This window comes from Vidua chalybeata, chromosome 1, assembly GCF_026979565.1.
Source record: "Vidua chalybeata isolate OUT-0048 chromosome 1, bVidCha1 merged haplotype, whole genome shotgun sequence".
Lineage (NCBI taxonomy): Eukaryota > Metazoa > Chordata > Aves > Passeriformes > Viduidae > Vidua > Vidua chalybeata.
Window position 1 is genome coordinate 34,996,769 of NC_071530.1, and position 16,135 is coordinate 35,012,903.

General features: G+C 39.8%; 1 protein-coding gene across 2 annotated transcripts in view; it reads right to left on the reverse strand.

The window, feature by feature from the left end:
• The window catches only part of SCRN1 (secernin 1), a 38,533-nt gene that overhangs the window by 13,100 nt on the left and 9,298 nt on the right, over positions 1–16,135 (reverse strand). For both annotated transcript variants that reach the window (XM_053949296.1, XM_053949287.1), the window contains exons 2-3: positions 14,280–14,439; positions 3,341–3,522 (exon numbers count right to left, since the gene is read on the reverse strand). In XM_053949296.1, coding sequence (XP_053805271.1) covers positions 3,341–3,522; positions 14,280–14,438 — 341 coding nt within the window. In that variant the 5' untranslated portion in view covers position 14,439. The remainder of the gene's footprint in view (positions 1–3,340; positions 3,523–14,279; positions 14,440–16,135) is intronic.

Consider the following 16,135-nt stretch of genomic DNA (forward strand, 5'->3'; position numbering starts at 1 on the left):
CAGTTAATGAATAAAACCATTAGATTATACTTCGATCAAAAACTGCCAAGAGACATACCATCCCACTAAAACTTTAATAATGTCTCCCTGAAATTTTCCATTTGAGAGGCTTACAGTCTAGCTTGTGCTGTCAAAACCGCAGCAGGGATACAGGCTGAAGAGGCACCCTTTAGGTATTATATTTTTTTTATAAATGGCTCCAATGTTACATTTATTTCTATTAAGTAAAGGTCTAGGCTCTGCTTTTGCTTGGCTGCTCCTGTCAGTCACAAGGGACAGGAAAATAAAATAAAATAAAAGGAAAAAAGCTCATCCTACACAACAACCACACAACTCATTTCCACAAAATTAAGTCTTGTCAATTATCTCAGCATCAATGTCCTGGGCAACTGCAGCATAACCCTCCCACTAACACACTTCAGAGTACTCTTCAAAGTGAGCTGGAAGAACAGTTAGAAGCAATTTCAACCCCAGATGAGAGCCTGAATTACTTATTAATAAAGTTGCAGTGATTTAGTACAATCCACTGCCTAAGTACCTCCACTATGCTGTCATATTGTCAAAACAATATTATCTTAAGCTTTTCAACTTCACCTATCTGTTACATAATGCAGGCTTTCCAAATTAACTAACATACTTGATGACATTCTACTTTATTCAGTTTTGAGGTCTCTAAGGAAAGAAATTGGTAAACAAATTAATACCATTTTAAAGAGCATTCTTGACTCCCTGCCAAGATTGGCATCTCTGTGTGGCTCTGAAAAAATTATTGCACCTATGATGAAAAGAACAAGTAAATAATACAAACACATAGGGATTAAAATTAATTAAAAATGCAAAAATAAAGGTGTAATTTACAGGTTTCTCTATATTTATCTTTTGTATGATAGTCCTGTCCTAACTTACCAGCAAAACAGTACATGAACTCTTCAGAAGAATATGCTTCCCTAAGTGAAGAGGTGCTTTATAGTTGCAACTGTGCATCAAAAAAAAAAAAAAAACCAAAACTGCAGGCATCTAGGAAGAATACCTGAAGAAAATCCTGATAAGCTAATTAATACAGTAATACTGGTATAGCTTTCAAAAATCAGCTTTTGAATAAATCCCTAGGGAAAAAAGGTTCCTTAGGAATTTGGACTGGAGCATATTTTCTCTCAGTTTTTCTGAATGTTATGACTAGGTCCATGTTCTCCATTTAGATTAACTGGGATAGGGACCAGCCTGCATGGAACAGGACCAACTTCTAACCCTGAAGTCCATCACAACAAACTTTATCAGTTTCTTAAGAATCATTCAAGTGTTCTGACATGCTGTGATACTCCATCAAAGAGGCAGAGCTGGTTCCAGCTGCTTCACTGCAGCCTATAGAGATTGATTTTGTACTTGATGGCTCTCTATTCTATGAGGTGACATGGAATAGACACATTTAATTCAACTGGCCAAGTCTTCACAATCAGAGGAAGAATCACTTAGGCTGGAACAATCAGCAGATGGTAACAACACATCGCTGGTTCTCCTTGCCTGAAGCATCCTCTCTCTGCATCTGAGCTACAATTTCTTCTGCAGGTAAGAAGGAAGAGAAGGAGGGTAGCACCTACAGGTGATGATTACTTGTGGTTTATGGCAGTGCCTCCTTACTTTGGTATGTCCTGATTTGCTAGTGTGGGTAAATCTAGAGCTGTTGGATAACATATATACTTGAATGTTAAGCTGTCCTTTGAGAATGTAATAACTGAGTAAGAAGTAAGTAGAACTTGACATTTAAACCAATGGTTTGTTAAAGTTTCAAAAGGACTGTGGTAGGACAGAAAAAATAAAAGTGGAGCTTAGAAAGTCATCTAAGTCCTTTTCTTCACAACAGGTTGTCCTATACTTCCTTAAACAACCCCTCTACAACATCTACTCAGCCTCCTTTGATGCAATTAAATTTACTAGTTCTCTCAGGTACAGCTTCTCCACAGATTCCTGCAGTATATACATGGCTTAGAGAAAACACCAAAGAGAAGGTTAACCCAAATTCCCTCATGATTTTGTCATTGGCCAGATTTTATAGCTCTCTGATCACATTTCCAGTTTCCTCTGCGTTCTCTTCAATTGGCCCATATTCCTCTTGATTGATGGTAGCTGGAAGCAGACACTATTTCTGCAGAGACATGTTAAAGAACAGTTACAGTTTCAGGCAGCTATGCACCTAACAACAATTTCTTCTAACTCATACTTCCCAGCTTGCTCATGAGAATAACTTCGAAGGTTTTAACATCCTCTTAAAAGTCAAGGTATCTATTTCCTATCCGTTTATCTATAAAATATCTTAACTCATTGCAGGAGTAAAGTAGAATGGTTTGACGGGATTTTTCTTGACTACCAGTTATTACTGTGCATTTATCAATTCCTTGATATTTGAGGTTATTCCCTTTCAGGAAATGAGGTTAAGCTGGTTTACAGCAACTCTTTTTAACAATATTAAGCATAGCCACAACATTTAACTTTTTCCAATCAACCAAAACCTCTTCCATTTTTCATGAGTCCTCAAGAAAAATGAGAATTCACCTGTAACTGCTTCAGTCAGCTCATTAAGTATCCTAGGGCAAAGGGCAGTAGAACTATTTTGTCTAAGACTGATTTGCTTAAATATGCAGCTGTTGTCCTGTTTTGGTCTTTGAATTGAGTCCATTTGCTTCATTTTTCTTTGTAATAAGTTCACACATTCTCTCTTCTTTCATTTTCAGCTTTCATCCCCCACTCAAGCCTCCTTTAAATTCTCTTCACCACAAGATCAGCATGCAGGCTGAGACTTACAGTGCAGCACAAGCCTTTTGGGCAGACAGCCGTCAATGAACAGATTCACAGGAGTTTGTGTGCCAGCGTTTGAATAAGGGCAATGGCTTGCATTGGAATGCATGGGCTGAAGTAAGGCATAGTAGTTTGTTTATGCCTACACTTGGCTATAAGCCCAGAATAAGCTTTTTAGGTCAGAGTAGGCTGTTGTAAAGTGGGGGAGAATGAAGGGCACACCAGAAATCTGATATTACAAATTAGTTAGCAGTTCCTTTCTAACAATGTAATCATATCTCTTACCCTGTCAGAATAGCCACTGCTGGACTGCAGGGTAGGTAGACAAGGTATATTGAGTGAACCCACAACAGATTGGCACATTCTTGGTAGCTAAATTCAGATTGCAAGTGTTTTAAGTTTTCACTCAGCTGTATCTGGAGCCCTACCTCTCCTGGTTATATTGTTTTAAAATCTCCTTATGCCAACACCACAAAGCTGTTACCTGGTACCAGCATCATCTAAGGCTGATGATGAAAGGCTGGTCACAGCTCAGCAGGACACCCACCTGACAAGATCCATGCCCAGCAAGGCTTCAGACTCAGAAGCTGGTTCTCTGGTCACGACAGCTTCGTTAGCTACACACACTCCGTGCTCATTAGCTCCCATTTCTGCCCCCCAAAGCCAGGAGGGCCTGCTCAGCACCACAGCATGAGTTTTGGGTACCTGATCAATCTCGATGTACGTGCACTGCAGAGACAGCAGGGAGAGAGAAAGTTAAGCAATCACTTCATCTATTGCTGTGACTGAAGCAACACAAGACTTCAATCTACAGAAAGGGCACACGTTATTTAAAAGGTCCATGTTTCCATGTTTTGTAAATGAACAAGGTACTTTTTTAAACAACATTTAAGTGTCATGTTTGAACCTTCACATTCTTATATTGCATACGTCTGGGAAACGACATGTGCTGATGCTTGCAGGCTTCCGAGAGACAAGCAGGACCCAAATGCTAGAATCAGTGGAAATCAGCAGGAGACAGACTGTACTGTCATATTAATAAAACACAGATCATACCTGTATATAATAACAAAATCAAACCATTCTACTACTTCCCCTAAGCACCATCTCCAGTACTTTAATACATACATAGAGTAGCAATGGTACTGGGACAAAATACATTAGAAAGCTTCCTCCTCTCCCTTGCTGCCTCCCCTGCAGCTGCCCCCAAACCGAGACAACTGGCAGAAAGAGGAAAAAACACAAGCCTTGAAAAGATTCAATGGTATAATAAACCACTTTGATAAACAATCACAGAAGTAAAACATGGATATTGCTGTTGCCTAAAGTGGTGTTTTTACTATTTTAAATGGTCTACTTTAATTAGATATCTGCAAATGTACTCTGATAAGTCAAAAACACAAAGGAAGGCTGCAGAGAGGTCATAGCAACTGGAAGGAAGAAAGAAATTATGTTACCTTTCAAATACATTTACTTGCCTTCAAAACAAGCACTGTTTTCCCAGACAGCATGGATGAGAGCTTGATCCATCATTCATTTATGCAAACCAAAGAAGTGGACTTTACATTTTACTGTCCAGTTCTCATCAAGTTTTTCATGGCTCAAACTCTGCAGAATTTGCTTTTGAGAAACCTAAAATTGTCTGTATTTATGAGGCATCTCTTAAGGCCAGCATTCCTACTGTTACACCTTCCTTACAGGAAGTAATCTGCAACAGGCTTTTGGAGGAATATCTGATCAGGTATATCAAAGTAAACAGGATCATCAGAATGGAATTATGAACTAAAATTTATTTGCCTTGTTTGCCTGGCTGTGTCAATATTAAAATCTAAAGCCAAAGAAATCAGCCCAAAATTATCAGAGCTTTAAGAAGCTTTGTTTTTTTTCTAGCCTTTCTTTCTGCCTTTAAGGATTATACAGCACGATCATCTTCAGCCTCCAGTCTTGAGCAATGTTTTTTGCAGTAATGGTTCCTCTAGCATGCAATTAAAATGTGCAATAGACTATCTTTGGTCAGAAGTGAGATTTTCAGAGTCCTTCACTTTGACCATGCAAGAGGGATACAAGAAATGAGCTTGCCACCTTCATTAGGTAATGTGTGCAAATAGGTCAAAACTAAACACGACAAAACACCACAAAGCAGAGGGGCAGTGAACTCTTTCAGCCTAAAGACAGGCTTAGGCAAGAAGATCCTGTCAGGGACAAATAACTGTTGTATTTGTAGGAGAACATCCCTAATATTTGACAGGCTGTTTGACCAATTGCTTATATAGTAATACACTATGATTTTGTAGAGGCAAATTCCTCATCTATCAAGGTGCAACAACATTTGGCACTGGCCAGAAGCTAAGATCTGACTAATAAGAACTCTTTATACAGTTCATTCTTTGCTTCATTGTGTAACCAAACTATGCCATAACTGATATTTCTCATCAAACACCTCCCCCCAACTCCTTTTGAGCTGCCAACAAACAAATCTCATTATTGACATTCTGCACAATTTCATTTCAGAGCTTCAGGTCAGTGCTGTTTGGATAAGCACCTGACAAATGTGTGTGAACAGAGAATAACTGTATTTGCTGGACGTGCAAAGGGGGAGCTGGAGCAGCAGGGGAAGATTACATGTGAAGACAACACCAGAGCAGCAATCAGGCCCCAGGTCTGCAGCCTCAGCCCCCCACATGTCATAGGTGGTCAGCTGCCTGTAGCCATCCTGCAGAGCCATCCCTGAACCTTCTCAATCCTACAGCAAAAACCTAGACACAGTGTGGAGGAGACTTCAGTACTCCATCCACCCACACTTTGCATAGCATTTTCTGGCTGAATAGCCCCATTATACAAGCTTGCTTACACTGACTCTTTGATTTTTTAGAAAGAAAAATGATAACACTCTGAAAAGTGATAGTTAAGCTAAAAACATGCTGAATGCCTTTGCTCTGCAAAACATATTTGCAAGGCTATCCTTGCTACCAATCACTTATTACTTGGTGTCTCATTCCAAAAGCAAGCACTACCAAAGCTGCTATTCATTGCAAAGATCTTATTGTCAATGGTAGCAGTTGAGAAAAGGGAAGGAGGAAATTGTTTATTCCTGCTTGATGAATTCAGAGCATTCTGAAAAAAAGTGGATTTGCTTGGTAACTATGTAATCAGAGGCCAGAAAACATCCATAGGCAACACTACACACCTCAAAATACAGCTGTCACCTTCAATATTGCTTCTTTATGAGCCCCAACCCAAAAAAAAGAAGAGAACATGGAGCATATTTTCATGCTGTATTCAGTTTCCATACAATAACTCAGGTACACAGATGATATTCAAGCCTTGCCTTATTTATATAAAATGTCTCAAAAGACTTAAGTAATAGAAAAACCATTTCAATCTGACAGTTGCTGACAGGTCTTGTAAAACTACTATTGACTTGATTCTTATTCATTTGTCATGGTTATTGACATTGCTGAATAAGTCTTGATGACATTTTACCTTCCCACTATAATTATTTACTCCAGCAAGCATAAAAGTAGGCACTCAATGGGATATATATATAAAGGCAGGAGCTTGGTTCATATTTATAATAATAGGTATGAACTTCTCAAAAAACTAGGGTCCAGAGGTGACAATAGATTATTAATTTTAAACATAAAGCTCTTACTTCATAATTTCACCATCCCCCCCCCTTAAAATAACATCAGAAAACCCTTTCCCAAGAAACAAGAGGAACTGGACTATCCACTTGTAGCCAAGACACATAAGTTGTAAAGGTAGGTCAACTAGAGCCAGACACTGGATTTGCAACACAGCAAACCACTGCTTCTTGTTCCACAGAAAGCAGGACATAACCTCTCATCAGCTGAAGCACAAAAAGAAATAGTGGGATAGTGGGGGAAAGACAACACTATCCACCAAAAAAACCCTCACTGGCCACTAAATCTCTAGAAACGGGAGCTCGGATGATGACAGGATTTCAAAAGCAGACAAAAATTCCAAAATCCCTGTCCCCACTCCTGCACCCCACAGACTTGGCAAATCCCTCCAGCACAACAGCAGAGCAGCCTGTTCCACTGAGCACTGGGCCAAACTAGGCAATGACAAATAAAACAGACATCAGGTACTGCTGTGATTCTGCTTGCCACTAACTCTGCCTTCAAAATTCCTGAAATGCCAAGCCTCAGCTGGACTAACATTTTTCTTTGAGTATGAATGCTAAAACCAGAAGAATACTGACAAATTTGGGGGCAAAGGCTAAGAATGAGTGGTGTCAGGCTCCATTGATTTTCTGGAATTCAAGCCCTGAAAGTGGCATAACTGGCATCTTGCCCTGTGACAGTAAATTCCCATTAGAAAATATAAAACTGAAGAAGAGAGACCTCACACACAAGAGATGCAGCCAACTACTTTAAAGAGAATTTAACAGGCTGGGAACTAATGCTACTTCTTTTATTTCACTTACAGTATCAAGAAGAGAATCTTATCAAGGAATTCTAAGAATAGCACAAGGCACAAATGTATCTGCCAGCCTAGCTAGGGCATGCAGATAAGTTGGAGGTATTCCAAAACCAGACAGGACAGTCATAAGCACAAGAGATTTCTTCTTTCATTAATGAAAAGAAACTATTGTGCAGTTTCTACTGTACCAAGGCTGCAGAAGCCCAATTCCTAGCACTGTCAGTCAGGTCATTATGAAATATCAATGAAATCACATAGGCTTCAGCCCTGGATAACAAAGGCAATAGTCAGGGAATGTTTTAGAAAGAAATGATCTTTGAAAAGGGGCATTAAGATTCCAGATACAAAAGAGATCCCACCCCAACCCCCTTCCCTGCCATCAGATTCCAGCTTGAACTTGGAATTAACTCTTTGCTTCACTGCTTCAAGCACTGCCATACCATAGCACATAACTGAAAATAGGGGAAATATCTGTATGATTGCAGCAACTCAGTAAGTTGCACCATGGCTGCTTTTTTAACCCTTTCCAAAAGAGGGATGCTGAGGCAGTCTCACAGCCTGCTGCCCCCCTGGCCATCAAGACATTGAGACTGACAGCCTGGTCAGAAATGTATAGACAGGTGATTCCACAGGTGACATGGGCTGCCTGGGCTTTCCCATCATGGTGAAGTGGAAATCTGAAAAACTAGAACAGAGCTGTTCAGGGGAGCCCTTCAGATTATCTATTGCAGATGTGCCTAGCAATGAGCTTTACAGACAATTCTTCTGCTGCTTCTTTATTGAAACAAATTTAGCAGAGCTCAAAGAAGTGGGAATAACCTCTCCTTGGAAAGAGAAACATGCAAGCAGTAGTGCACAATACAAAAGAGGTGGTTAACGAATGCTATTACCACTGCTTGCTTTCAGTGTAAGCAGAACTATAGTATAGAGTGGAAGACACCTAGATGATTTTACCACACCCATTAAACATGGTCATGACATCTCCTACAGCAGCAGAACTTGTGCCAGAGTGAAGGGGACAGCCATACACCAGGGCCAATCCAGCCTGAGTACCTCTCAAGCAGTCAGCCCCAATTCTAGTGCTCACATGGTCAAACCAGGAGAGTGAGAAGAAGTCTGTCCAGCAGCAGGATGAATCCTCAGCAGGATGAATTCTCAATTCCCAGCTCTCAGAAACACACACTAAGGATACTCCTTGTATCCTCACATTGTAGCCAGATATAAAAGCATTTACTAAATGTACAAATAGAGAAAAAAGCCATTTTCTGCCACAGTAAAGTGTCTCTTTCTTCTTCATATTAAGAACAGTTTTTTTCACTTTTTATGAAGACCCTAGTGCACTTTACATATGCTTTGTGTTTGCATATTGTTCCCAGCTGTTTGTATTCATTGCAACCAATAACTAAAAAATTTGAATTTTATCTCTAGCAGTGTGTAAGGATGACAGATTTTATTCTAGGGGAAAAAAAAATAATTACAGAAGCTAGAAAAAGCTAAACAGTTCCCCTGGCAAATAGCAAAACTATCTGCACCCTCTGACTGACTCTAACCTGCTCTATGAAGCCACCGAGGAGCCTCAGGCATGTGAGCCACTGTATGGAAAAGTGCACCACAAAATGAAATTTAAATATCTTTAAACAAATCAAATACAATACAGAGTGCAGCAAGGCACCCACGGCTGAGAACACTCTCCAGAGACACTGTATGTCAGAGTGGATTTAGCAGTCAAGAATTCACCTGTTGTTTTCCAAGATACAAATTTAGCAGTCTCCTGGGTGATAAGCAAAAGCAAAAATGAAATGTGGATGAAGCCTATTAATTTAATGCTTTAAAACAGTAAGAAACAGATTTCAAAGAAGCCACAAAGAGCCCATCACAGAGATATCCTTGGAACTCTTGCATATCCTAGGCATTTGAAATACTTGTTGACTCATATGTTTTGACACAATTAAATGGTTTGGGTCAAGGTGGAAGAGTTGGCAGATTTTTTGCCCCGCACAATTCGAATACTCTCCTCTCCTCTTCCTGTCTGCAACAATTAAAAAGGAGAATTACAAAGATTAAGAACAAAAAAGAATAGTTCAAGCTAACCAGTTTTGCTCTGGGAGCAGAAGAGAACAATTAAGCAGCATTCCTACAGTGAAAACAGGCTCTGAGAGGGCAGAAACATCCAAGAGATTTTGGCTTCTACCTCTGAAGTGCTGCCAGGTTGTGAACTGCGCTACGAAGCAAAGTCAAACCCATGAGTGTAAAGGCCAGTGGCCTGCAATGGAGCAGAAGAGCGAAAATGCTCACATTAGCCAAGCAATAGACAGCTGAAGGCAGTAACCAGTTTCTTTTCTTAGCTGCTGTCTGCCTGTGTGGTGCCTCTCCTTTACCTCTGGGTGAAGTCTCAGGGTGAGCTCCAGCAAGGTGGCCTGGGCCCCCAGTCTGTGTGTGCAGGAGCTCTGCTGCTGACCAGCCAGCGTCGTGTCGCAGCAGGGAGGCAGGAATGCAGCTTCCTAAACCACCTCTGAACTGCAAATCTTCAGGCTAAAACCTCATTTGTCGACACAGAGTAAGCAGAATGCTCCATCATAGGCACAAACACTGCTGTGTTTCATCGAGGTTTCCTGCCAGGCACCACTTGCCCATGGAAGTGTCATTGGGGGTGCCCAGGTTTACATCCACACCTGCAGCAATGTGACTGTGAGTTAGCACTGCCACTCTGATCTGGAGGCTTCCCAAAGAACAAATTCTCAGTAGATCCTGCTGCTGACTGACTTTTGTTACCAGATTCTGAACGCCTTGCCCATGACACAATGCAGATAACCCAAATAACTGGCAAAAAGGGGAACCAAAGCACCCCAGAACTGAACTGCAGCACTGGTGTAATGCCTGGTGATCATGTTACAAACACCAGGATTAAGATCACCAGGTGATACAAAGCCAACTTTAATACAGTCAAAGTCTGCTTTCCAAGCTTTATACTGTCTTGCAACATTAGGCAGGGATCCATCCGTTTCCTTTAGGTGAGTTTTTATGTCTGCAGTCCTCAGACCAGTGTACAGAAAAAATCTTACTGCTTTTCTGAAAACTCGGAGCAAGGGGAGGTAGAATGATAGCCATTTAAAAAAAAAAAAAAAAAAAACCAACAGAGAAAAAAAAAAAATAACTAAGGCATAACTATGTAATGATGTTTTAGGGAACAAAAAAATTCCTCTTACCCCACAGAGAGCTGGCTTTTAGCCCAGATCTGTGTTTAATATCAACATACTAGAAAAATTTTGAATATTCCACAGTTTTATAGACTTCTTTGCTAGTCTACCCTTTCTACTTTCCCCTTTCCATTCCTCCATAAGAAGTACATGCTGTAAAGGTAAAAAAACTTTTACAGCTCTATAGTGAAACAAGAAACCCTGACTATTTTGAAATCATGAATATAAGGTCAAATTAGAGGAAAGGAAGGTGGATCTAAAAGGGAAAAAAAATACACATGGAAAATTCATCCACAAAAATGTCATTCAGCCAAGACTTCCTCAGCAGAAAGAAAACCTCAGCAGGTTACTAGAGAATAAAATAAATCTAGCAAGTAAAATCTACCTTGAAAATAAGACAGAGGGGCTTGCATCTTAATTTTCACTAACATGACAAATTCTTAAAATCCACATCTGGGAAAAAAAAGAACGCCCTTTTAGAAGAGGAATTAAAAAAAGGACCTTATTTATGCTTAGGGGAGCAATGCTTCACCTGCTCACACAAATTCACTACAACAAGGAAGAGGGCTGACCAGCATCTGCCTCTGCAAAATTTCAATGCAAGGAAAAAACAAACTTTTGAGAAAAAGTCCCATACACAGAAGGGACCTTTAATGAAAAGCCCCATTGTTCAGGGTCTTGGGAACCTGCTGACGTGGAGGGAAGGAATTATGTTGATGAGCTAGCTGCAGGGTTACTTGTTTGGTAGATTGAGCCACAAAGATCAGGCTGAAAATGACTTTGCAGTATTCACTAAGTTCCCCTGAGACCCTGCCAGAAACTAACCGATAGCTGTACAGCACAGCCAGCCTGATTCCTTTATGGCAACAATCTCACTGAATTACTGTGAGCCACTTTTGGTTACACTGTGTATTATCACAGTTGCAAACAGGAGCAGCACAGAACAGAAATAGGAAATAAATAGGATACAAACTCCCTGACAGAGATCTGTAGAACAACCTATGTCATTACCACCTCTTGACAGAAATTCAGAACATGAGTGGCAGCCACAAAGAGGTAAGCACAATTTGACACACACTGAACCACATTGTGTGCAAAAAATAGAACATAATGAAAACCAAGTCCACTATCATTGTCCATGGACGGTAAGGAAACCAAGGCAAATATACAATATGTAATGAAGAGAAAAGCTGCTCATTTGGGAAAAAGAAACCCAAACATTAGGATGGATGAGAAGAAAAATCTAGTCAGATGCACAAAGGATTACTGACTTAGAAAAACTGTAGTGTGGAATTGATCGACCACATTTTTCCATTTGTAAATATCATACATTTAGTTTCTCAGAGCTGTTTAGTTTGTTTTACAAAGTGCAAGGGAAGGAAAGTTGAAGTAAAAAAGAAAACCTACACCAACAATAACCATGTCTTGGTAGCTTTCACGGGTTTTAAAGAACAAAGTATTAACCCTGAGTATGTCATAGCTACATATAGAAGCTTTGACACTCCTCTCCACGCCCCCATCAGTTAATTACCTCTGACAAGTTTGCTTAAGAGGTAGATAGTGTTGCATGCCTGGTACTTAACAAGGGAAGCAGCTGGATTCAAGCCTTTCCTTAAAGCTTTTCTTGTCTTTGTGGTATCACTCGCTACCAATACACAAGGACTGTGCAAAGCTACCAGACAGCTACCTTAGACCTAACAAAACAAATAAAATCAGTTCTGTGTTTTAACCAGCTTACTCTACTTGAAATATGCATGAGTAAAAAAAAAAAAACACACATTAACAATACATAGTGCTGAGTGTGATGAAGAGGCAGTGATAAGCATTTATTTGCACTGCTCTCTTTATCCTGTGCTAGGAGGAAACAGGAAGAATTTTGGCAAACATCTGGAGCCTGTATGTTGCTGTACACAACTTTACTTGAAAAACCTCAGGTTAGCTAGTGAAGAATTACTTAGTAGCATAGACCAGCAGAAGCCAAAGTATCCATTAATTAGGACTTAAGTCCCTACTTTAGAAAAAAAAAATGCCTACTCCAGTCTGTCATCTAAAAAGTGCATCTTTCACCATACTGCAACAAACTTTACCTTGATTTAAAAAAAAAAAAATCAGCATTTAAGCAGAATGCTTGCAAATCCTTGTTGGCAGACTAAATCTACAAACTGTGTTGTGCTATGAAAAGGAATTATGCTTCCCACTTCTAAAAGAAAGGTCTGGCAAAGGAGTTGAGTTCATTACTGAATTCTAAAAAAGGCACTAAGCCAGTTAATCATGGTGAGAAAGAGGAATCATAATAGATTATATATGGCTTAATTATATGCTTCAGCAAATTATAACAATCTCATCAAAGAGTAAGATATGGGGCAAAGAGACCAAAAGAATCAAGAACTCTTACAGTAAGTTCTTACAAATTATTGTCCACTAAGGGTACAAAACAGAGCAGCTTTCCAAAGTTCTTCTTCCCCAATAATAGAACTTCTTTTTTTTTTTTTTTCCTGTTCTATGAAGAGGTGTTTTAAAACAAACTGCTCTGAAGCTTTCTTTTTTTCTTATTGTCACACTTGTGTTACCTATGCCAGCACATGTCTACAAGGTGCTACAGCACTTAACTGTACATAGTGCTCCTGGGGGAGGGGATTTCTTTATATCCAAAATTAAACCATTTAATAATGCATAAGTTGTACTAGATGTTGGCAGCAAAAATAATTAAGAGAACATTAACTGTTAGAAAGAAGAGCACCAAACCTTTGAAATCTGGAAATCATCCCATTTGAAAAACAGCATTAAAATTGGCACTGGCTTTCGGATATCTTCTGAGTAAGTGCAACTAGATTCACAAAGAATGTGTTTGCATGAGAGACATCAGCCTGGTGCAGAACACCTCCTGTCCTTGGCCTTCTGCACAGCCAGGGGTAGGAGGAAGCTGAATGCAGGAAACCTCACAGATTCTGCTTCCCCAGCTGCTAGACAGAGCAAGAACCTGGGACTCTAAAAGCTCCTGGCAGTGCCACATCAGGCTCTGTCTCCTCTGATAAAATGACTGCCTGCACAGATCCTTGTCTTTCCTTCTGGTGCCTCAGTCTCTTCAATCCACCTTCACTTTACACTTCCACTTCCATTTCTCCTGTCATTAAAACAAGGCTGCAGTAACAGACTATAATTACAATAACCAACAGCAGGGTCCCTTTCAACCTGCATCCATGGCACCAGTGTCCAGCTTCAGGACTCCACATCCAGCCTGGATTCAGAGAAAAGCCACAGCACTAAAAATTGACCATGATGCAGGTGCCCAACTGCAGAACATGCCAACAGCGCCAATGGCATATACAAGAGTCAAGTCTGGCTTACAAAGCTTGTGCACTCTCATTCTCCTCCTCTCACATTCCCTTATTAGAGCACAAGTTCCTCAAGTCCCAGATTTCTGGCTGCCTGTTTTTCAACCTGTGTAGCATAGCTAGGCCCCACTATTGCCAAACAACAATCATGAATGAGAATAATTCATTTAGCATGTGACAAACTCCAAAAATTGGAGTTATAGTTCCAGTTAGCCAGGATACTTTTCCCTTAAAAGTAAATCAATTGACTACATGGCACAGGAATCTGAGATGTGAACAGTTTTGCCTGTCTGCCGGAAAAAGTACAGGTCATGGATTTTTCCCCAGTTAAAAAAGTTACATTGTGAGTTTCATTTTCAGACTTTTAAAAAAATCTTCTCTTTTTCTACTCAAGAGATTTGATTGAAGTGAGCAAGGACTTCACAATCTGATGGTAAAACAAGACAGTATTCATTTCTTCCAATAACAGTGATTTTCTCACAGTTTGAATGCAACAATTCACCCTTACCTCAACTTTGCTCCCTGGATCATGCTCTGCAGCAGCAAAGTAGACCACCTCCTGTACTTCATCCCTGGGCCGTGCAGAGTTCTTTCCAAATACCACCAGCCCATCTTTAGAACACGGGGGGAAGGCTACAAAACAGTAACTTGGAGGAGCTGCAGCCATCCTAGAAACAAAAGAAAGTATAAACAAAACTACTGGGGTTTTTATTCATAACTGCATACATTAGAGAATCATTCAGTCTGCTGGTACTAACTGTAGATAAGAGGGAATGCACTCTCTGTGTCAGTTGATTGTCCAATGATAAGGGAAGAATGGATAAGCTCAAAGGAAGCTTGTCTGAATTAAAATTTTAAAATATAATAATTTGCATCATTTTTCACCCAAGCTTTGTGAAGGCATAAATAGGAAAAAAGGCAAGACAACTGTGCCTTGATGAGTCTGCTTAGTCCCCACTGGAAGAAGATACTCTGCACTGGAGCTCCTCAGGAACATATGACCTAGATATATTCTGCTGACTCAGACAAGTGCAGAAACACGGAATAACTTTAAATAATTTACTCCCTCTGCTCGCATGCACTTTAATATTTTTAAAAAGGAAAGATAAAACATGTTTGAGGGATTCCTAAAAGAGGACAACAGTATAACTGGAAACAGAACAAAGATACAGCACAATTACATCAAAAACTGTCAGTCAATTTATCTACTCAGATGGGAGAGAGACTGAAGCACTAATTGCACTTTATTTTCTCTGTAGTTTGTCTGCATTGCTGCTCTTACCTGAAGTTAATTGATTGCTGTTTGTTTGTTTATGTAGGCCAATATGAAATGTTTATACAAAAATTTTAAGTGTTTGCAATGTCAATATATTAAGAAAAAAATATAAACTGTTTCAGGACTATTGCACTACTGTAGCTGGTCTTGTGTACTTTGCCATATCTGACTTTTTTCCACCATTCAGGAAAACTTCTGGCACATATGGCTGCAAAAGAAAAATGTGGGGTGTTTATCACTTGTTTAAAAAGCACTCAATGCAGATGTCTAAGTTTCTTCATAGTTCTTATTACAGCAATAGAAACTCAGCCCCCAAATAAACAAACATGTTTCTCTTCATCTTCCACAATATCCTGAAGAAGTAAAATATTTGCACGTATTTGCACTCCTTGGAAACAACCAGTCCATGAGTTTCCCCCTCATATTCATCTGCAAGACAATGCTGGGCATGGGGAAGTATGCAAAGCTGCTTTTTTTACCATTAGCTTGCACATGCTTCAAACCATTCAAATTTGGCTTTTTTTTTTTTTTTTTTTTAAGAGGCCATTTGAATACATACATCTCAGAGAACAGCAGATAATAAAACAGAGGAAGAATTCCTTTTCTATAAAGACTGTAATCCATAAAATGGTAATTGTTTTCCTGTGGACTATGAACAGGTCACACAGATGCTCAACCTTGCAAAAAAAGGTCAAGTAGTTCCATGTTAGAAGTGCCCTCTGCCAACACAATGTGAGGCAATGAATTGTCCAGGGAACTCACACAATCTTTCAATTTAGGTAAAATTATATTCATCCACTTGAGCTGAAAATGCATTAGGAAACAAACAAATCCCTTTTCATAAGCAGAGTTTTCACCAGTGGGAAAGGACAAGCTACTTTGAGCTGGAATTACTTCAGCTGATAAAACACATCTGTCAGAGGACGCTGGGCTGCAGATCTGCCTATTGTGCCTCTAAATCTGGGACATTACTGGTTCTACAGGAGTGTCTTGTACATATTCAAGATAAAAAGCCCCACTTCAGTTGCCACTCATCACCTGCAAGTCCTCAGAGCACCTGTGGTTTAACTGGAACCCGGAGTGTTTGC